Source organism: Bubalus bubalis, chromosome 2, assembly GCF_019923935.1.
Source record: "Bubalus bubalis isolate 160015118507 breed Murrah chromosome 2, NDDB_SH_1, whole genome shotgun sequence".
In the NCBI taxonomy this organism is placed as follows: domain Eukaryota; kingdom Metazoa; phylum Chordata; class Mammalia; order Artiodactyla; family Bovidae; genus Bubalus; species Bubalus bubalis.
In genome coordinates this window covers 83864255-83886691 of record NC_059158.1, presented here as the reverse complement: position 1 = coordinate 83886691, position 22437 = coordinate 83864255, and the positions used below count along the sequence as shown (strand labels likewise).

General features: G+C 36.4%; 1 protein-coding gene across 6 annotated transcripts in view; it reads right to left on the bottom strand.

Annotated features, from left to right (window-relative positions):
* Window positions 1-1766: 1766 nt before the first annotated feature.
* Window positions 1767-22437, bottom strand: part of GRB14 (growth factor receptor bound protein 14) — a 130440-nt gene continuing 109769 nt past the window's right edge. For 3 of the 6 annotated variants that reach the window (XM_044934580.2, XM_025275769.3, XM_025275783.3), the window contains 8 exons: window positions 19862-19972; window positions 19575-19670; window positions 12635-12715; window positions 6136-6252; window positions 5972-6044; window positions 5742-5829; window positions 3426-3519; window positions 1767-2127 (listed from right to left, as the gene is read on the bottom strand). In XM_044934580.2, coding sequence (XP_044790515.1) covers window positions 1981-2127; window positions 3426-3519; window positions 5742-5829; window positions 5972-6044; window positions 6136-6252; window positions 12635-12715; window positions 19575-19670; window positions 19862-19972 — 807 coding nt within the window. In that variant the 3' untranslated portion in view covers window positions 1767-1980. Of the gene's footprint in view, window positions 2128-3425; window positions 3520-5741; window positions 5830-5971; window positions 6045-6135; window positions 6253-11719; window positions 12159-12634; window positions 12716-19574; window positions 19671-19861; window positions 19973-22437 lie in introns of those variants that run through there. The other 3 variants (XM_044934587.2, XM_044934582.2, XM_025275773.3) reach the window with 3 other exon arrangements.

The following is a 22437-nucleotide window of genomic DNA, read 5'->3' as shown; positions in this document are numbered from 1 at the left end:
TTATCAGAAAGAATCAGAAAGGATAATGTCAACCTTTCCTCAATAATTTTTCTTGGCTCATGCTTTAAGATCAAAGTGAGCAATTCTGTATAAAATCTGGGCTCCACAGTAATAAATTTAGATAATGAATGAAGTTAGAGACACAATAGCAAAGACAAGCACATGTTGATCAATTTATGAGTCTAGCATTTAAAACAGGACATTCTGATACTGTCAGTTTGACCCTACTGCAAAACAAGAAAATGCATATCAATTCAAAACAAAGCATTTTTATAAATCAGAAATAATCCAAGATATCCTACAAGGTTGAAAGGGTCAAGTGTGTTTACCTCTTGCTCTTCTATTTAGAGATCCTGTGTGTCATCCAAGCCTTTGTAAGACACCAGATCTATCTCTTTTTTTGGTGTTCTTAAGATTTTTATTTATTTTTTAATTGAAGAATAATTGCTTTACAGAATTTTATTGGTTTCTGCCAAATATCAACATGAATCAGCCATAGGTATATATGTGTGGGCAGATCAATCTTCGATAACATCAGATTTGTGTTCTAAGTTTTCGTGTTTTAAGAATTAGGCTTGAACTGGCTAAAAATAAATTGAGTACTTTTAAATTCTGTCAATAATTCTTTTCTAGTAACAGCTTTTATTAGAATTTTGTGAATATTTTCAGATGCTCTATTACTAAAAATGTATAGCTTTTATTTAAAACTAAAGTATGCATTTTTGAAATATTATTCTTAAAAAAAAAATCTTAACTTTCCCACAATGTTTTACAAGGATCAGAGCAGATGGGCAACATTTTGTATTATGTTAATGTTTTTTTGCTGTTTAACTTCTCATCCTTTTTTAGAACACTGAATACCCTTCTCACAAAAAGTAGGAAAAATAGAGAGAGAATCCCAACAAAAGCTCTCTAGATGGTCTCAGGGAGGTGATAATGGAGGCTGGTGTCACAACTTTCCGAAACCTTTGTCTTCCATAGTGATGTTGCCAAGTTAAGAAACTGAAAAGTGGGTATGAAAAGAGAATAGCATGGATTTACCTATTTGAATCTTAATAGATTTTTACATCTTTGATTTTAATATTTTGATCAGGTTAATGATCTAGCTGTATAAGGATCTAAAGAACCTTCTGAAAGTTACAGCATAGGGCAAATGGGAAATATTAAGGTGAAAATGTTACACTGTCATAAATTTGAGAAAGCATGTGCAAATTATCTAAATCCCCTCTACATTTTGATCTTTTTTTTTTTTTTTTTTTACATTTTGATCATTTTCTTAAAAACAGGTAGATAGTCAATCCTTAAATAAATGAAAAAAATGCAATAAATAATGTCACTGATAGGTACAATACCAGTGTAAATATTATGGTATAATTAATAATTTAATATGTAATAAAAGTCATTCTGAAAAATCAATATATTTCAAAATAATTTTAAGCTGTTATTTCAAAATATGATTTGATCTTAAGGTTATAATAAACTCAGAAAATATACAATTCAAAATACTTTTTAGTTTTATTAACAGGTTGCAGGTAGCTTCTTTTAATTGATAACTCAAATTTTTATCATACTTCTTAAGTTATAAAAACAGTAGTATAATTGAAATTCAGTCCACAAATAATTCATTCTGAGCCTCAAATTTTTTTCACATTTTGTGGTTGAGAATTCTAATGCTGCTATAGTAAATAAGGACAGAAAGATGTCTAAATTATGCATATTTGAAGAAAATATTATAATAATGTAAAATCACACAAGAACACACCAAATCATTTTTTTCTGAGGTTTAATTTTAACTAATGAATTTTTAAATGATGAAGGTAATGTCAATCCAAATCTTGAATTATTTGTAACGTACAAACTATTTTTTGTAATTGTAGGTGAAATAGATTATTTTCACCATGGCAATGCCTTCAACCTTATTTATGGTCTTTTTCTTGAGTTCTTTTTCCTCAACAGTTTAACAAGTCACTTCTGGTTTGGCTAAAGTGCAATCCTAGCACAATAATGTTTCAGCTTGCAAGGAAGAACGCCCTTATTGAGTTGATAGAACTCTACCAACTGGATTAGATCTGTAAATCTTGTATGTCCGTCATCTAGGGTGTGGAACATTTCACCATCATCTTCCACCTGAAACAGGAAAAAAACAACAAACCAGTAAGAAGGGAAATAACTACTCAGAAAGTCAATCATGTTCTATTGCACACTGCATCTTTAAATGCCAAAACTGACACATTTATAATACTAAAGGACAGTGAAGAGAAGATTCTGGCACATCCACTTCTTTTTTGTAACTTTACTTGCATTTAAAGGAAATATCATCTGATCCCAAGGTAAGCAGTGTGGCTCTACTTCCTGTATCTTCAATTCTCTTAACGGTCCGTAGTTAGAATAGTAGGACCAGTCTGAATCAATACAGTACACAGTGAGAAATCTGCACTATTTAGTGTAAGAGTCAACAAAAGATTTTAGTATGCCTACCCTCAGAAAATAATTTCCACTTCTAATTGCTGTCTACCTAAAGCCTCACTTTGTGTATTTAAAAATGAACATCCACCAGAATTTGTATCAGTAAATTGATTCTGGAGCAGTCAGTCAAACATTATGTTAATGGAATGACAGGTTGATTTGGTTTTTTCTTTTCCCTTTGCATTGAGATCTTCGGACATTAAGCAATTCATAACTTGCCAGGGATGTCACTCACATAATCAAATGCAGTCAGGAAGAAACTTCATATGGATTGGATAATTTCAAAAAGAGTTCATGTGAAAAAAGAAAACACTAGCAACTTAGCAATTTCATGTTACTACTTTCTTGAAAGTAGACTGGATCTCTGTTCCACACTATCTGGTTCTAATACACAGACCACATGCATACATACATGCACGCTTGCACATACACACACACATACGCAGCAGGAGCAATAACAACAACAACAAAATCTCAAAGCAAGCTGTGCCACCTGGAAGCAGAATTACATTTTTAAAAGGTGTTCAGAATAGTTTAAATAATGATCTCCAGTGCTACAACACCTGCTTACATATCCATAATGATGATTATAAACAAAACTACAAAAAAACATTTTTGGAACAAGAGAGGAGAATGGGCTTTAAAATAATGGTTTTTAAAGAACCACTAGTAGATTTCAGGAGAAAGAATTTTCAGTGGCCTTTTAATAATAAGTGGCATGGGGTCTATACAATATTACCAAATCATATTTCATGAGAAAAGGGAAATTTAATTTTTACAATTCCTGTATTTCTTATATTAATTCAGACTCATAAAACCATTTCTGCCATACTTAACTCTAGTCAAAGCACAAGCTCCCATATTATATTTAATAAAAGAACCAAAGAAAACTAAAGTCTCCAAAAGCTTGTGCATTAAGATCATCTCTAATACACGAATAAGAAATCACAAATACTTACTGGTATAATTTGAAAGTGCTTTATTTTTTGTCCATGACTCATTGACAGTACAAAAGTTTTGGGGTTACTCTGACTATCCCGTACCAAGAAAACTCTAAAGAGAGAGAAGGAATTTCAATGTTTTTCTATATTTATTCATGGATTTCATAGAAATATAGCCTACACCAAATCCAGGAAGTATATTACTAAATGTAGCTGGAGTTTTCCTTTTACTGTGTATTCAATGATGGGATTATCCAACATGGTAAGCAATATGGTATGATATACTCTAATACTATAAAACTACCATTGGAATTAATTTAATTTTAATAGTATAAATGACAGTCATTTGTCAGATTTTTTTGCTCACAATAACCAATATAAAGCTATGCTGGCATCAACAATTATTGCCAAGTCCTTTTTCCGTTGGGAAGTTGGGTAATCATATGCAACTCTTTGATACAGAGAATGAATCATTAGCATATTGTTACTTCTGGATCATGTAAAGTCCTGCAGAAAGAAACTTTTTAGAATTACAAAATTTTAAACCCACTCTTCTATACTGGATCCTTTTTTTTTTTTTTTTGGATTCTGGTTCCTACTACTACATACAACTGAAACTGAGAAGTGAATATATTCTAAAAATCAATCCTGAAATCATTTATTAAATGTTTGAACAAAATATTTTTAGTAAAAGAAACATCCAAACAACATTTACTTCAACCTTGAAAAAGGTAGCATAAAGTCTCTATAACAGGCTAGAAAAACAAGACGTGTCCTAATGGCCTAAGAAAAATGTGGTCAGGCGTGGATTCTTATTAACTGGCAACTCAGTGCATCACCATCTTTGTATTAATTGCTGGCAAACAGACTGGGCGAAGAGTCCCCACTGGTGACTCCAATAACTCCTCTCACTGTACCTGAGGCAAGAGACAGCCCAATGTGAGCCATCGCAGATGTCTGACAAGGTTATCCATTTCATCTGTGCTGTGTGATTCTGCCATTCCATCTCTGGGAGATGGGACAGAAGGGAGTTTCCCTGGTCAGTCAAGCTCTAAGCCTGGCCCGTTCCTGATTCCTGAGTGGATCAACACTACCATCTAGTGGACTGCCCGAGAGCATCTCATCTTTCCAAAAGGAATACCAAAAACAAGTTTTTAATTAAAAAACGTAAAACATAACGATATGGCATTCTTTAGGCAGTTATGTCATTCAATTAAAAAAACTGGGCTCAGAAATAAGGAAAGTTATAATCCTCCAAAATATTTTGACAATCCTTTGTGGTTTATTTCTTTTATTGGTCTTATCAGATGGTAATTCTGCTGATTGTTCAGATTTAATCTAAAAAGATCTAGTTCCATGCAGAGTGTATTGAAATCTTTTCTTATTTAGAGCCTACTGAAATGCTGACTTGCTATTAATAATCCTCTACATGAAAACGCATTTTTGTCTAAATGTCTGTATTAAATCACCTTGAAATCTTGCCATCATTTTAATCCAACCCTTGAAGATATAAGATTCCATTACCACTTGTTTAAATTGATGCTGGTTTTATTTCCCATCCCAACCTCAATACAACGTCCTTAATTTGTACTGCATTTAGGAATCAAATTCAGCTAATATTATATTATAGGAAGTATCTGTAACATTGACTAATTTGAGAAGAATAAAATTCTTTAGAACATAAATCTTGCATAGTAAATTTTCTGCTTCTCCTGTGTCTTCTATGGTATCCCACTAAAAGATAACATGAGAAGAGTCAAAAAGTACTATTTTCATAGGTTTATATTACTTGAAACTGTTAAAATTTAGAGGAAAGAAATGGGATGTAAACAGAAAAACATGAAATAGTCTAAGTACATAAGAAACAGCTTTTTGCTTTACTTTTATGTTTTACTTTAACACACCCTCTATCAAACTTAAAAAAATGTGTAACATGTAAAATGTGGTTCATGGTTTTGTAAGATGCGGTTTTGTCATGACACAAACAATACTTTGCCATTGTACTAATCAATTCAAATCAAAATGTTGACACACCAAAACGTGTGCAGTTTTTCCCCCATCGATTAATATCTGAGATGCACAGAATTGGAAAATATTAACCATCACTGTTTAAGACCAGAGAATCCCATTCAGCTATCTTCTTCATGGACAAAGACTATGCAACCACTATGTAACAGGTATTGTCTAGGTATTGCTAGGATTCAGTGGCAACCATCCTTACAGCACAAAGTCACTTTTGTTTTATTGAGCCGAAATCAAAACTCTCTCTGTTGAGTAGGTGATTACTGATTATAAGAGAAATAAAAAATCAGTGCTATTCAAAATCTAACTTACCCATCCACTAGACCTTGCTGAATAATCAATCGCTGAGCTTCCTCTCTAGAAATTTTGTGGTGAAACCATGGTTGGGACCGGTGGATAGCTGAAGAAATAACGTGGGGTAATACAAGATTTGTTTGAAATGATCATAGTCTAATGACATGTACTTTGACCCTGGCCCCTCAGTGAGTACATCTAAATGCAACCTTCCCACCCAGCTGGCCATGGCGACTGCGCAGACATACCCATGCTTGTGGCAGAGCTCTGTGAGGACGCAGTGGGGCTACCGTGACTGCCCAGGCGTAAACATCCTTTTTTCTGCATAAGGAAGTGGGAAACAAATTTCAACTTTCGGGGTGAAACAAATTCAAATCATAAATATTTTGAAGAACATGAAGCTGATTTGTACCCTCCAAGCTAGTCCTTCTTCAACTGCAACAGAAAGGGCTTCAGTGGGATTTTCTATAACTCTGGTTTTCTGGCCTGAGAAGTCCATTGCTACCAGGGAATTCTCTGATATACTTCTCTGGAAAAAAGCACATTTTTTTTTACCTTGAAAATACCTTTGAAGTTACCTTTCAGTCCTTTGCTGACAATATATCTCCATTTTAGGATATGGTTCCAAAGGTAACTAGCAGGAAATTAAAAAGTTAACAATACATATTGATAGGAAATGATGCTATAAAATAATTTAAGTAAGTTACACAGTTATTTGTTAAGGTCACTGAATTAAGAAAGATTAGGAGCTTTCAAGGTAAGTAAGTCTTTCTCCTAAAGCAACCCGGTTTCTTTTTATTCATTTAAGCAGAAAAATACCAATTTACAAAAAAATAATCCTTCATATGGCTAAAAATATCCATCACTTCCAAATTCATCTCTCTATTATGCTTTGAAATTCATCAATGGTTATTTAAATGTTAAATCTACCTACTTATAAAACAGCTTTTATTAAGATTCAAGATACACTAAAGCTATAACAGATTGACTTACATTATTACTTCTTTAGAAAGAAACAGTACTCATATTTTATAATAAACCAACAACATGTATTTTAAAAGTTTATCACATCAACTTTCCTCTAACTTAGAAAATGAAATTTAATGAAATAATTCAGATAACTCCATATTAAAATTTCTATGATTTAGTATGTGAGTGTTTTTTCATCTTATGGGCATAAACATGGCAAAATGAGAGTCGCAAAACTTAGTCTGAATGATGAAAGAACCAATAGAAAAGGAAGACATCTTTAAACATAATTTTAAACAAGAAAGTCATCTTTGCCAATTACTTTTTTCATTCATAGTCTCTGATTGTGAAAATAAAACACCCAAAACATGGATCTTATTTTACTTTTTCTTTGTTTAGGACTCTAATTCACAACCATCTTTCTTTAAAATGTGTCATCTTAAATAATGTATCCTAAAAAAAAAACTTGTCAAACTCTCCGATTACAAGCGTCACTCGGTTTACAGGAATTAAATCTCTCCAAAACACAAAATATCCAAAACCAGCATGTGTATGCATGCTAAGTCACTTCAGTTGTGTACAACTCTTTGTGACCCTATAGGTCACAGTCTGTTGGATATCGAAAAAGTGAGTGAGTTCCAGAAAAACATCTATTTCTGCTTTATTGACTATGCCAAAGCCTTTGACTGTGTGGATCACAACAAACTGTGGAAAATTCTGAAAGAGAAAGGAATACCAGACCACCTGACCTGCCTCCTGAGAAATCTTTATGCCAGTCAAGAAGCAACAGTTAGAACTGGACATGGAACAACAGACTGGTATATAATCAGAAAAGGAGTACATCAAGGCTGTATATTGTCACCCTGCTTATTTAACGTATATGCAGAAGACATCATGAGAAACGCTGGGCTGGAAGAAGCACAAGCTGGAATCAAGATTGCTGAGAGAAATATCAATAACCTCAGATAGGCAGATGACACCACTCTTATGGCAGAAAGCAAAGATGAACTAAAGAGCCTCATGATGAAAGTGAAAGAAGAGACTGAAAAAGTTGGCTTAAAGCTCAACATTCAGAAAACTAAGATCATGGCATCCGGTCCCATCACTTCATGGCAAACAGACAGGGAAACAATGGAAACAGTGACAGACTTTATTTTGGGGGGCTCCAAAATCACTGCAGATGTGACTGTAGACATGAAATTAAAAGATGCTTGCTCTTTGGAAGAAAAGTTATGATGAACCTAGACAGCATATTAAAAAGCAGAGACATTACTTTTCCAACAAAGGTCTGTCTAGTAAAAGCTTTGGTTTTTCCAGTAGTCATGTGTGGATGTGCGAGTTGGACTATAAAGAAAGCTGAGCAGCAAAGAATTGATGCTTTTGAACTGTGGTGTTGGAGGAGACTCTTGAGAGTCCCTTGGACTGCAAGGAGATCCAACCAGTCCCGCCTAAAGGAAATCAGTTTGAATATTCATTGGAAGGACTGATGCTAAAGCTGAAACTCCAGTACTTTGGCTACCTGATGGGAAGAACTGACTCTTTGGAAAAGACCCTGATGCTGGGAAAGACTGAAGGCGGGAGGAGAAGGGGACAACAGAGGATGAGATGGTTGGATGGTATCACCGACTCCACTGACATGAGTTTGAGTAAGTTCCGGGAGTTGGTGATGTCCATGGGTTGCAAAGAGTCGGACACGACTGAGTGACTGAACTGAACTGAAGTGAGATCACGGTCCGCCAGACTTCTCTGTCCATGGGATTCTCCTGGCAAGTATATTGGAGTGGGTTGCCATTTCCTCCCCCAGAGGATCTTCCCTACCCAGGGATCAAATCTATTTCTCTTAAATCTCCTGCACTGGCAGGTGAGTTCTTTACCATAGTGCCAACTAGGATGCCCATAAACCAGCATGGGCAATGTTTAATAGGCTTTCCCCACTGGTCATTAATAGAAGAACAACACAAAAAAATGGGCTTCCAGATGGAGCCAGCGCTAAAGAATCTGCCTGCCAATCCAGGAGACAAAAGAGATGCGGTTCAATTCTTGGGTCAGGAAGATCCCCCAAAGGAAATGGCAACCCACTTTGGTATTCCTGCCTGGAAAATTCCATGGACAGAGAAGCCTGATGGGCTACAGTTCATGGGGTTGCAAAGAACCAAACACAACTTGAGTGCGTGCACACATACACACACACACACAACACAAAAAAAGTTTTCATGGTAAAGGATGAGCCAACATACACCTGGAGACTCCTGGCTTAAGGCCGTTTCACCTCTCTCTCCACATGGTTTCTTCCATATCCTGCTTTGTCTAACAGACTCTAGTCAAATGTCTGCTTGAAACAAAACCTGGTTCATACAAAAATGGGATGGGGGGATTATTTATCTCTGCGTTACACATCCCACTTTGTTAGCATTTATTGTTTCCTCTCGAAACCTTGCTGTAGTGGTCCACAATCTTATTATGGTTCATCTTTATTTGTGGAGATCCGGCATGCAATCTTTCATTTGTTACAGGAGTTTTTGCAACTGACAGCTGCTCTTTCCAGACAGATGCTGTCTCTGTAATCTCTATTTACTGTCACACCTTACTTTGCCCTTCTCACCCCATGATCTTCTCTGCTGGGTCATGGACCAGTCGGATATACTTTTGCTTTGCCAACATTAATGAAAAGCTTCCACCTGCCCAAGCCACAGAGTAACTAATCTCAATTATAATGATAGCTTTATCCTTATAATATCTCTGCCTTCACATGCCAAGATGGCCTCTGTAATCACAAGACTCTGATAACATAAAAATACTGTTAGGAAAGAAAAATAAACATAAGCAGTCGTTCTTAATTCGCTTCTCATTTTTTCCCCTATAGTATGACAGGCTGAAATGTAAAACAAGATCCCATGTTCCATAATTACTTGACCTTAAGTAGGGAGTATACAATACAAATAAGTATTTTCATTTGCTACATTAACTACGCTAGGAGAACACACAGAAATAGAGCAAATGTTTTCTACTGAATGGCAGGTGGTAGATGAAAAATTAATAGTTTACCTTTGGTGGACAAAGAAATGGAAGTGAAGCAAAATCTGACTTGAACCAAAAGGTCATTTTCAGCTCAATTTCTTTCACATAGGAAAGCAACATTGTTAACATTCAGAATCAGTGTATTTCTCAACTATTTGTCCCTTTTCCTAGCTCTTCCATGGGGTGGATAAACAGGACAAGCCCAAAAAATAAAAGTCCATGATTTAATAGCATGCCTCTCTTTAAGAAAGAAGGAGCCTGAGTACACCCTCCATTATCCAGATTAACCTTGATATCAGATCTAAACACTTTTGAGTGAGGCTGGGGCATGAAATGTTTTTCAGGCAGCTTAGCTAAGCAGCAACTAGTTAACTACTGTCTCTGCCACTCCAGGGCTTCCCTGGTGGCTCAGATGGTAAAGAATCTGCCTGCAATGTAGGAGACCCAGGTTCAATCCCTGGGTCAGAAAGATCCCCTGGAGAAGGGAATGGCAACCTACTCCGGTATTCTTGCCTGGAGAATTCAATGGACAGACAAGCCTGGTGCATTACAGTCCGTGGGATTGCAAAGAGTCAGACACAACTGAGCAAGTGACTTTCACATAAACATGCAATGCAGGCCACAGTAAGAGGGCACAGAATTTCCTCAGATAGTGTCTGACACTCACTTCTCATCAGTGTCATACAGAGCCACAGGACATCAGAGGTGTAATCATTTCTACAGATCACATAACCACCCTCCCTTATTTTATACTGCAGGACAGCAGTGACTCAACCAAAGTCACGCTCTTGGTAAAAACAGTGGCAGGCCCTATCTAAGGCTCTTTTCTGTACCACGGGATGGGAGGTACAGGGAAGAAAATGCAATTTGGAATGTCTAGCTCAAGGTCAAATATGAGAAACAATACATAAGAACTTCAGTTGATTTGCTTCTCCCATCCCCTCATTCTGGCCAGGGTCTAACTAATAGATGTTCCTTTAAATGAATTCTGTTTTTTGTCCTAAAAATAGACCAAATATCTGCTTCTTGAAATATTTGCTGATGATTCTCCTTCCAAAGCCTGATGGGGTAGCTACTGTTGCTGTATATAGTTAAGATGTTCATTATGGTATGATAATTTTTTTCTCATTTCCCTTCTCAAAATGAATCCCTGGAGAAGAAGACAACATTGTCCCTTAAAACTATAACTAAAGTAGGCAAAGTTTTTCCTGCTGTTGCTTGAACGTCCTGCCTTGATGAAAACCCACAGAGGCAGGTGAGGTCACTGATTCTCTCATCTAGAAACTATCCTGGGATTCTGTATACATATCAAAGTAAACACAAATGCCTCCCCAATCTTTTGTGTTTCTTTCGTGAAAATTAAGAAGAGTAGAGATGCCATTTTGTCTGATCATGTCAACTGCCATACAGGACTAGGTCCTTGTCCTCATCACAGAGATTCAAACCTCTTGTCCTTGAACTCCTGTTTACAGGCAAATTCAAGACTCAAGGAGTGTCTTTTCTTATACAAGGTGTTGAACAAATAAAGCTACGTTAACTGAACTGTCATAGATTTACTGATCAACAGTAGGATCAGTTTCAATGGAAAGAAGAAAGAAAAATACTATACTTGTATATTAATGACAATGATGAGACTGGAAAGGACTTATTTTATAGCATTTTTCCCCTATGATTAAGAGGATACTAAATAATAATTGCCTCCAAATCATGGCTGCTATTAACATGCTCATCCTAATAACTTTAGACTCTGAAAGAAATTTAGAAGGATTTAGAAAAGGATTAAGATAATAAAATTCATTATTCATATATACATGAATTAAAAGATTAGGGTAAGCTGACAAATTATAAAAATTCTCACCTTAAAGCTACTGCTTTTATAAAAATTGATTACATTCCTTACTTCCTTATTTTAGAGCTAAAAAGTAATAGATATAAAAATGAAAAGTTACTCTTCCTTAACTTAAAGCACCATAACTACAGAATTGGAATTCTTTTTCCATATTAGTCTATCAGGATACATAATCCACATTATTTCATGCCTCATTCCTAGAACTGAGTGTTTTATCTGCTATGTTACCATGTGCAAAAATGCACCTCCCTTGGTCACAGCCATGAAAAGCATGTTTTAACCTAGGTGTAAATGCAGCATGTTAGCCAATTGGTCATACAAACTCATACGTCCAAATTTCCAATATACCCAACAGTAAAGAGCACAAGCAAAAACAGCAGAACATAAACTTTAAGTTCAAAAATAAATTTCTTGTTAATGCACAGGAAATTAAAATTAGGTCCCAAAGACGGGGAAAGATGTATCTGTGTATAAATATCCAAGTGCCATTTAGGATAAACTTGTGAAGCGGTGCTAGTCTTAATGTAATGCACAACCAATATTTTGGCTTGCATCTTTTGGGTTTCCTGGAGAGCGGTATGTTTTTCAAGGACCTGAAACTTTAAAAATATTATTGTTAGAAAATCAGAATGCAAAAGAAGTCACAGGCTATGATAATCCCAGAATTAATATTTAAATAAATAAACCTACAATCAAATCAATAATTAAGAAATATCTACACTCTCGAGGACAGTGTTCTATAAATATCTTTTTAAAATCTAATCCTCAATGTAATGACACACAATGACTCTCATAATTCTTTCAAATATTTAAAATTTTTCTTTAACATAAAACATTATTTTAAGTGACTGCTTAATGTATGCCCCACTATTTGATTTTATCACATAGGCTGCACTCATATAAGATCCAAAAGTAAATAGTTTAATATAACATGGTAAGAAGCTGTCCAAAAGTTACTTTACTTGAACAAAAAAAAAGGAAATGTATTGTAATGTACATTTATAATGTAACATGATTGCAAATTAATGTAATGTAAATATAAAATAAAATGTAGGTTCAAAAACTTGGTCCTTACCATGGGAGATATACTCTGAGAACTGTAGCCACTTCTGCCTTGATATGGATGCATGTAATTCTGGTACAGCTGCATGCCATACTGCAGAATAAATAAATAAAAACACAGTGCCACCACTTTTACCACATACGTAACTTATGAAAATAAATACTTTCATTCATTATACATTAATATAAAAAACGAAAATTACAAGCTTTCATTAAAATAAATAAGTAAAGCAACCAAAATTTTTAAAGATAAAATTTTACGTTCTAAATAGGACAGTTTAAAAGAGTGGTTTTTATTGGGACCCACACTTAAGTTCTAGCTCACAATACAAAGATCTAGAATTGACATTCCTACTCATTATTCTTAGTGTCAATAGCACCAAAACTATGTGGAGTGGTATATCACCTAGTGATAAGATAGCTCACTTGGAAAGTATTCCTGAGTTTATGGTACAAAGACTCTGAGAATCTGACACACATCCTAAGCAGAACTGGGTAAAATTTACCATAACTCTTCAATGACAAATTTACCATAACTCTTCAATGACTGATTGATGAATTACACTGTCTTTTGTAATCCATAAACTTGATCCTATTTTGAAGATTCCTGGCACTGTACCATCCTCTAGTAACAACACCCTTAGGCCATTGTTTAATTTTTGACGTTAAATTCTGGAAATCACTCTGTATAATAGGCTCCAGTTTCATCCACCTCATTAGAACTGATTCAAATGTATTCTTTTTAATGGCTGAATAATACTCCTTTGTGTATATGTACCACAGCTTTCTTATCCATTCATCTGCTGATGGACATCTAGGTTGCTTCCATGTCCTGGCTATTATAAACAGTGCTGCGATGAACATTGGGGTACTCGTGTCTCTTTCCCTTCTGGTTTCCTCAGTGTGTATGCCCAGCAGTGGGATTGCTGGATCATAAGGCATGTCTATTTCCAGTTTTTTAAGGAATCTCCACACTGTTCTCCATAGTGGCTGCACTAGTTATACAGTATACTAACGCATATATATGGAATTTAGAAAGATGGTAACAATAACCCTGTGTACGAGACAGCAAAAGAGACACTGATGTATAGAACAGTCTTATGGACTCTGTGGGAGAGGGAGAGGGTGGGAAGATTTGGGAGAATGGCATTGAAACATGTAAATATCATGTATGAAATGAGTTGCCAGTCCAGGTTCGATGCACGATACTGGATGCTTGGGGCTGGTGCACTGGGACGACCCAGAGGGATGGAATGGGGAGGGAGGAGGGAGGAGGGTTCAGGATGGGGAACACATGTATACCTGTGGCGGATTCATTTTGATATTTGGCAAATCTAATACAGTTATGTAAAGTTTAAAAATAAAATAAAATTAAAATTAATTAAAAAAAAAAAAAAAAAAAATAAATTCTGGAAATCAAAATGGTGGGGCATCAGGCTGATTTCAGACAAAGGGTCATGGCATACAATGTAAAGAGCAGTAGATAACTACACAGTCTTTACTTTCATGAGGTAGCATCATAAGAACCAGACTGCCAGGCTACGATAAGAAAGTGGGTCTGGATTATAATTGGATTATTAGTTTGAGAAACACTAAGAATGTCAACTGCCATGGCCAAACAAACATCTTGCAGGAGCCCCCATCTGAAACTGGAAGATAACCCCCTGAGATTTAAGTTAGTCCCTTAAAAAAAAAAAAGGAAGAAACCAATGGAACAGATAGGCTTGTCTTTTTTTCTGCTACCCTCTATAATTCTCTCCATTTCATGGACCCATTATGAACTTAAAAGTAGGTCCTATATGAAAAGACCATGGAAAACAATATTAGCCTTAGGATGAATTCCATTTAAACATTCCAACAGAGCTATTTCTCTACTAAAAACTATTTTCTTGAAAGCAATTCCAGCAATGGGGATATATTTGGTAATTAGGCAGAAAGTCAGAGGGGGGTGAGGGAAGTCACTGTTTTCAAGATTTTGCTTTTAATATGACTACAAACCCAGAGTCATTTAAAATTCTCTCTGTTGACTTCTTTATCCAATTATTTCCCAACTTCTAAAAGTTATTTTTTAATTTAAGGTTTGATTGACATTAATAGGATCTAATGAAATTTATTTTAAATCAACTCTAAGCATACAATGACTTTAAGAAGAAAGAGGAGCTTAATTTCTAGTCAAGTTCATTTGGAAGAATATATAATAGACTCCAACCAACACTTTCACAAGTACATGCTGCCTGGACACCTTTTATTCACCTGAAGTGAAAAGTCTGTCATCTACTAATAAAACTGTTTCCTTCAAAGATGTTCTGTCCCCAGTACCCCTGGCTTTAGGAAATTGCTTCTGTGCTGCTGAAAATCTTTAGTAGGCAGTTAACTCTGATCAAGAGGTAGGGCATGGATCACCTTAATACTTCCCTGTCCTATGGAGGTTAAGGCACCAAAATATGTTAAAGAGTTCTAACTGAAGGAAAGGGGAAAAAGACACCATGTACCTGGGACAGTCTACATGAACAAATCTCCCCTTTTCTAAGTCTCTGATTTTTTTTCTGATTCTATATGGAAATGGAATTTCTTTAAAGAGAATGGGAATATTTCTGTTTGTTGCTACATGAAGAGTTTACATGTATATATGAAAAAGAAAGGAAAATAAAGCAAGAGGCCAAAATTCTTGGAGGAGACTATATCTAATAAACAGCATATAACAAGAAGGGTACTTCTGGTTGAGCCAACATAACATAGACTAGTCTTCCACTACTCCTTGCTGATAAACTGTGGAAATAACACAATAGACAACCAAAGGAGATGATCAAAAGCTACCACTAACCCCAGGTGAGCCCAGCTGCACCAGCCATGGGGATCAAATCAGCACCTCACTGACAACAAGCTGCCAGTCCCCTATTAGACAGTCCCTAATGTGTCTGTGCTGGCATGCCCAGGCTTCCTGTAACTGATTATTTTTAAATGTAAAACAGATCATATCACTTTCCTGTTTGATTCCATGGTGGTTTCTCATTGGTTCCATGCTAAAGGATTTCACTAATGCTGGCCTGTATTTCCAACCTCATCTGGAAAAGCTTTGCCATAATTGAAACAAACAGGGAACATGGATGTGGTAGCAGAATAATGGGCCATATATGTCCACATCCTGGAACCTGTGAATATAATACATCAGGCTAACTGTGTGGGTATTAAGTTGCTCAGTCGTGTCTGACTCTTTGCGACCCCATGGACTGTACCCCACCAGGCTCTTCTGTCCATGGAATTCTCCAAGCAAGAATACTTGAGTGGGTTGCTAGGCTAGCTGGCAAAGGGGAAATAAGGTTGCAGATACGATTAAGGGTGTTGATCAGCTGACTTTGGAATGACATGATTGTCTTAGATGATCCTGGTAGATCCAGTGTAATCACAAGGGTCCTTATCCAGAGCCAGAAGAGAGAATCAGAAAAAAGGGAGCATGGAAAGAACTCAGCAGGATATTGCTGCCTTTAAGGATGGAGGAAGGTGTCATGAGCAGTCTCTAAAGGCTGGAAAGGGCAAGAAAACAGATCCTCCCTTAAAGCCTCCCAAAGAGAATGGAGCCCTGTTGACACCTTTTTAGGCCAATAGACCCATTTCAGATGTCTGAATGACAGAGGTGAAGGATAATAATTTTGTGTTTTAAGCCACTATGATGGTAGTAATGTGTTACAGCAGCTATAGAAAACTGATACAACACAGCCTCTTTAAACTGGGCATCTGGGACTTGAAAGAGACTGAGAAGAGTCAAACAGTAAGAAGGCACAATCTTCCAGAAACTGAACATTCTGGATATAAAAAGAACAAAGCTTTCAGTATATTTCACCATTTCTCAGACAGACATCTGTTTTTAGACTAACAATCTGTATTATAACCTATGGCATCTTATATTCACTGTGGACCAAGCAACTTGCCATGGCCTGAAATTGATGGGATTAAAAAGTCATTAGCATCAAACCTTGCAAAGGGATTGCCAGCGGCTAGAAAGAACCTCACAAACCATGGCAGAGCACTCATCTGCCTCCCCAAAGCTCTTGAAGGCACAGAGCTGGATAATCTGTGAAAAATATAAGTATCCATGACTCTGAGATGAAAATGATTCAGAAAAGTCAGATTTAGAATATGAAGAAGTTTCGTGAATACCTTACCTAATTTATTTCATATATATATGTGTGTGTGTACATACACAAAATTGATAACTTCAACAAAAATGATGAGAAGCAGGACCACAGGCCTAAATAAATCTAAATACTCAAATGAAAATAAAAATTATAAGTGATGTAAAACCTCACATCATAATTTTATTGCCATAATTCTTATCTTTCTAGTTACATAAAAATAATGGAGCATCCTAATAAAATCAATGGCATGTTAGAGTCACTGAAGGACTTTTAAAGGAAGTGGGTTTACCACCTGCTTCTGTGTTGGGTATTTGAATTTGAGCCCATGAGAAGGGAGAAAGTCTTGCTATACAATGTTGGAAGGTATCTCCTCAATCAGCCTAGCTAGACTTCCAGAGTTCTGATGGAAGGGGAGAGAAAATCAGAGACCTTAAGATATTTTCTCTACCATAACTGTGATGGAATAAAGTCTTCCAAATAGTGCCAGCTTCTTTATCTGTGAAAGGAGGGGACTGGATGAAGTCAGTGGTTCTTAATCAGGCAGACACTTGGAACTTAATCACTAACTCAGGATCCCTGAGGATGCAGCTGGGCACATGGAGCCTCAGAAAGCACCTCCTGTGATTCCAATGCATGTCTCTGGTTACCAAGTTACTGCTGCCTTGACTGGTTGATTTCCAAGACACTCTAAAGTACTTCTCTCTTTTTCATTTTGTTTGTTTGTTTTACATTTTATGACAATGAGAGCAACATAGAAGTGATTAGTGACTACTTATCATGAGGGTTTCAAAGAATTAATAATTATAAGATTTGCTGAAATAAAAATCATGACAGCCATTTTGGCAATAGACTATTTGAGAAACAAACAAATTTCTAATAAAAGAAATAGTTACCTTTCTGCCATAACACAAAAGGAAGAAAAGTTCACAGTTAATCCAAAAGCTTTACATTACTTTTAAACACTTGCTTCCTACCACTTGACACCTACTAGGATGACTATTTTTAAAAAAATAATGGAAAATAATATGTGTTCATGAGGTATGGAGAAGTTAGAATTCTTATACATTCCTGGTGGGAATATAAAGTGGTTTAGCTTCTGAGGAAAACATTTTGGCAATTAATCAAAAAGTTAAAGATAGAATTACCATGTGCCCAGCAAATCCACTTTTAGGTATATACATATATATATATAAATAAAAATGTTACTCAAATAAATATGTGTATAGACATGTTCAAAACAGCACTATTCACAACAGTAAAAGGCAGAAACAATCCAAATACCCATCAATGGATAAATACATAAACAAATTGTTTACTTAACATATATGTGTATGTTAAACAATACACATACTATGGAATATTACTCAGCCATAAAAAGAACAAAGTACAGATATAAGCTGCTACAACATGGATGAAACACAAATTATGCTAAGTGAAGAAGCCAGATCCAAAATGTCACATATTGTATGATTTTGTTTGTATGGTGGTTTAGTTGCTAAGTCATGTCCAGTTCTTTGTGATTCCATGGACTGTAGCCCCCCAGGCTCCTCTGTACCTGGGATTCTTCAGGCAAGAATATTGGAGTGGATTGCCATTTCCTTCTCCAGGGATCTTCCCGACCCAGGGATCAAACCCAGGTCTCCTGCACTGCAGGCAGATTCTATACTGACTGAGCTACTGGGGATGCACAAAACATGTGCCGCCCAACGTGGGGCCTGAACCCATGACTCTGAGATTAAGAGTCGCATGCTCTACTGACTGAGATAGCCGGGCACTTTTATTTCTGTGAAATACCCAAATTGGTAAATCCATAGAGGCAAAACATGGTTGCCAGAAGCTGAGAGTAACTGCTTACTGGGCACAGAGCTTCATTTTGAGTGAAGAAAATGTTTAGGAACTAGACAGAGGTGGCAGTTGCACCATATTCTGAATGTACTCAATGCCCCTAATTTGGTCATATTAAAAAGAGTTAATTTGGTTAATTTTATGTTACATGTATTTCACCTCAATTAAAAAAAAAAGGAAAAGGACAGAACATAAGACTTTGCTCCAAGCCTGGTATGACAACCACTAATTCTGATCCTGATTATTCTGCCCTTCTGAAAATGAAATGGGTGATGTTTTATAAGTATAAATTTAAAATTGTGCTAAATTTACTAGCATACAAGTTTTGAAAATACATGTGCTTTCTATATATCCAGGAAGGTATCATCTGTGTCTCTCTTCCTTACCTAATTTCAGAACATTCTTACTCCTTGTCAAAATGTTTGCCAATAAATTTTGCTTATGAAAGCTAGAATTCTTACTTAGCACAAAGGTGAATATTTGAATAATACAGCTATAGTAAAATTTTTAAAATAATTTGCATTAAACTAAAAAGCAATTCACACAATACTTAAATAAAACAAAACAACACATTAAACATATCCAGGTGGGCACATTTTAAAATACACTTTACTTCGAATTGATGACAATGTTTTTAAAATGCAGACTAAGTAAGGGACAGGGGAAATTTCAGTCAGTTTTACTGACTATATATGTAACAGTCTTACCAAAAAACAAAAATCAGAACATTTCTAAAAATGGAAGACTCCACACATACAAGATAAATGCATTAGGTTATTCCACTCTACTCTGGAAATGTTTATCTTTTAGATACAAAATAAAATACATAAATATGGTAGTGGTTATTTTTCTTTTTCCTCACAAAACCACACGAATTCAGAGTGAGTCTTCTGAGTTTTGAAATACAGCCATTTTCAAACTTTGATGGTACTCCCAGCATTTAATAGAAATTCACGCCGGCAGCGAGATTACCTTAAGCAATCTAATCGCGGTCACCCAGCACGTCCTACTCTGCTCTTCTTCTGCACAGAGCATTTTCAGGTCTCGGGGCCCTCCCGCTTTGTTAGGCTAGAAGGCCACAGCACATTGTTTATCGTTAATGCATATCTTGAAGGTAACACCTGTTGAAATAAAAGCCACTAAAATTCTCCTATATATAAGAGAAAGCTGTCTCTTTTTAAAAGAAATTAAAAGAAACTCAAGCTTACCTAAAAGGCTGAGGCTTGCTTTATTCATCTAGCAAAATATTAAGCCTGTACCTTAAAGCAGAATCCATAGTTAGTCGGTGCTCCGTGTTTTTTTTTGCCTGCCAGTGACACATAAATATCACTATTGCCAAATTCGCTGAAAAACTGCAAATGCCGTGGTTCCTTAAAAAAATAACATGCGTGTGTTGAAAGGGGTACATATATTTTACACTATCTTTTGTATTTCTATTATATTATGTAATTTATACTTTGGTAAACATTATCTCAAATAATACCATAGAAACAAGAGAGGAAAACTAAGTCACCATATCCTTAGATAACCAGGAGCTGGATATGAGATAATTTAAGAAGAGGCGACCTGTTTACAATTTAACTTCCAATATACCAAAAAATATATCTCCATATTTATTTTTTTTAATTTTATTTTATTTTTAAACTTTACACTATTGTACTGGTTTTGCCAAATATCGAAATGAATCCACCACAGGTAAAATGACTCGCTTTAACCATCACTTCAAGGAATCGGAGGGAAAGAAGAAAGACAGCAAAGAACAGCTTTTGAAAATGTTTTCTTTATCTGGGTTTCAAATAATGGTAGTTCCTCAAAGGAAAGAAGGGTGGTTTAAGCTTCTGCAGCAGTAAAAGAAAAAATAGAAAAAAGAAACAGATGAAGATCCCTGCTGCATTGAGAAACGATCATTCCTCATGTTTGTGTACTGCCTCACACACCACAGCAAGCAATGAAAGAGGCAGCACGACTCCCTTCTTTTACAAAAGCAAGGGAACCTGTACAGATAAATGCAGGGAAATTACCTGGCAATGGAATGTGTGTGATTTTCAAGGCAAAATGGAATCATGAAGGGCTATTTTTTCTCTGGGAAAGCCATGAGATTTAGAGTTGGTCATGGGAAATCTGGGTCATACTCTTCTGTGATAGGTTAATAACTTGGAGAAATGCTTAATTCTGGGGTTGAATGTATAATCAAAACTGAGCAAAATGCATTTGTTCTTTAAAATCTTGCTACTAGCAGTCTCAGACCAGCAGTACCATCAGCACCTGGGAGTTTATTAAAAATGGAAAATCTCAGGGCCCACCCCAGATCTGCTGATTCAAAACCAAAATCTATAGTTTAACAAGAACTCAAGTGATTGTATGCACTGAAATTTGAGAAGCAGTAGTACTCTTAAAACAAAAAGACAAAGCAGAACATTCAGCAATTTGAGCAACCCATTCAAATCCAAATCCAAAAACATTCAGTCATTGGACAGTAGGCTGGCTATCCCATCAAGAGTTTCTGTTGTATGCAACTGTTTCTCTATGTGTCACTGTTCTTTAGGCACTTTAACCCAATGAATGAATATAGTTCCCAATTCCATGGAAGAATGAAGCAGAAAAGAAAATTGTTAGAGACCCAATCTAGGGTCCTGGGAGAAGGGAGGAGGAGGAGAGAGAAATGTACTCTCACTGGCATGGCCTTTAAAACTTTATTCCTTGATAGAAACTTTGCTCATAAAAATGTCTGATTTCTATGAAGATGGAATAAAACCATTCCTGCCCACTGATACTGTAGAAGTCAATGTAGCTGAGTCCTTTGGATGTGAGAAAAAGGCAACTCAAGAAATACTGGAAGGCCATAAGAGCCATGATCAGCTGCTTCTCCTGAGTTTTGTTCCACTAGTTTGGATGGCATCACTGACTCAATGGACATGAGTATAAGTAAACTTTAGGAGTTGGTGATGGATAGGGAGGCCTGGCGTGTTGCAGCCCATGGGGTAGCAAAGAGTTGGACATGACTAAGCAACTGAACTGAACTGAAGTGCAGACATATCAAGGTTTACAACACTATTAGACTGCAGGCTGAGCTGGCATGGTTAGCAAAGCTATGCATGCACACGTGTACATAGGGGGGAGGTGGACAGCAGGGTACTTAGATATTTCTCTGTAAATGTAAGTCACAGCTATTCCTCCAAGGCTTGCAAAAGTGTTTATCCAACTCCCGTGCAGCCTACATCTTCACAAAGTAAAATAAATAAGACCCTTCTCATAGAAAAAGGGAAGGAAATGGTCACTTTACCAGGCAGGTATGCCACATTAGACTTTAGACAACCTACATGATTTGTATCAAGGTCATAATCCTAGGGGTTATCTAATATATGGAATTCCTTTTTTGAGGGAGAAGGTAAAATCATTTTCATGTATAAACTACAGAACACATGCTTATTAAGCACAGGCTAGAGAGAAGACTGGGCTTCCTTGGTGGTTCAGAGGTAAAGAATCTGCTGCAATGCAGGAGATGCAGGTTCAATCCCTGGGTTGGGAAGATCCCCTGGAGGAGGAAATGGCAACCCACTTCAGTATTCTTGCCTGGGAAATCCCATAGTCAGAGGAGCCTGGTGGGCTACAGTTCATGGGGTCTCAAAGAGTTGGATGTGCATGCTATGTGCTAAGTTACTTCAGTTGTGTCCAACTCTTTGTGACCCCATGGACTACAGCACCCCCAACCCCCAGGCCCCTCTGTCCATTCTCCAGGCAAGAATACTGGAGTGGGTTGCCATTTCCTTGTTTAAGAGTTGGACACAACTTAGCTAATAAACAACAGAAAGAAGGCTGTTATGTATGATGCCCA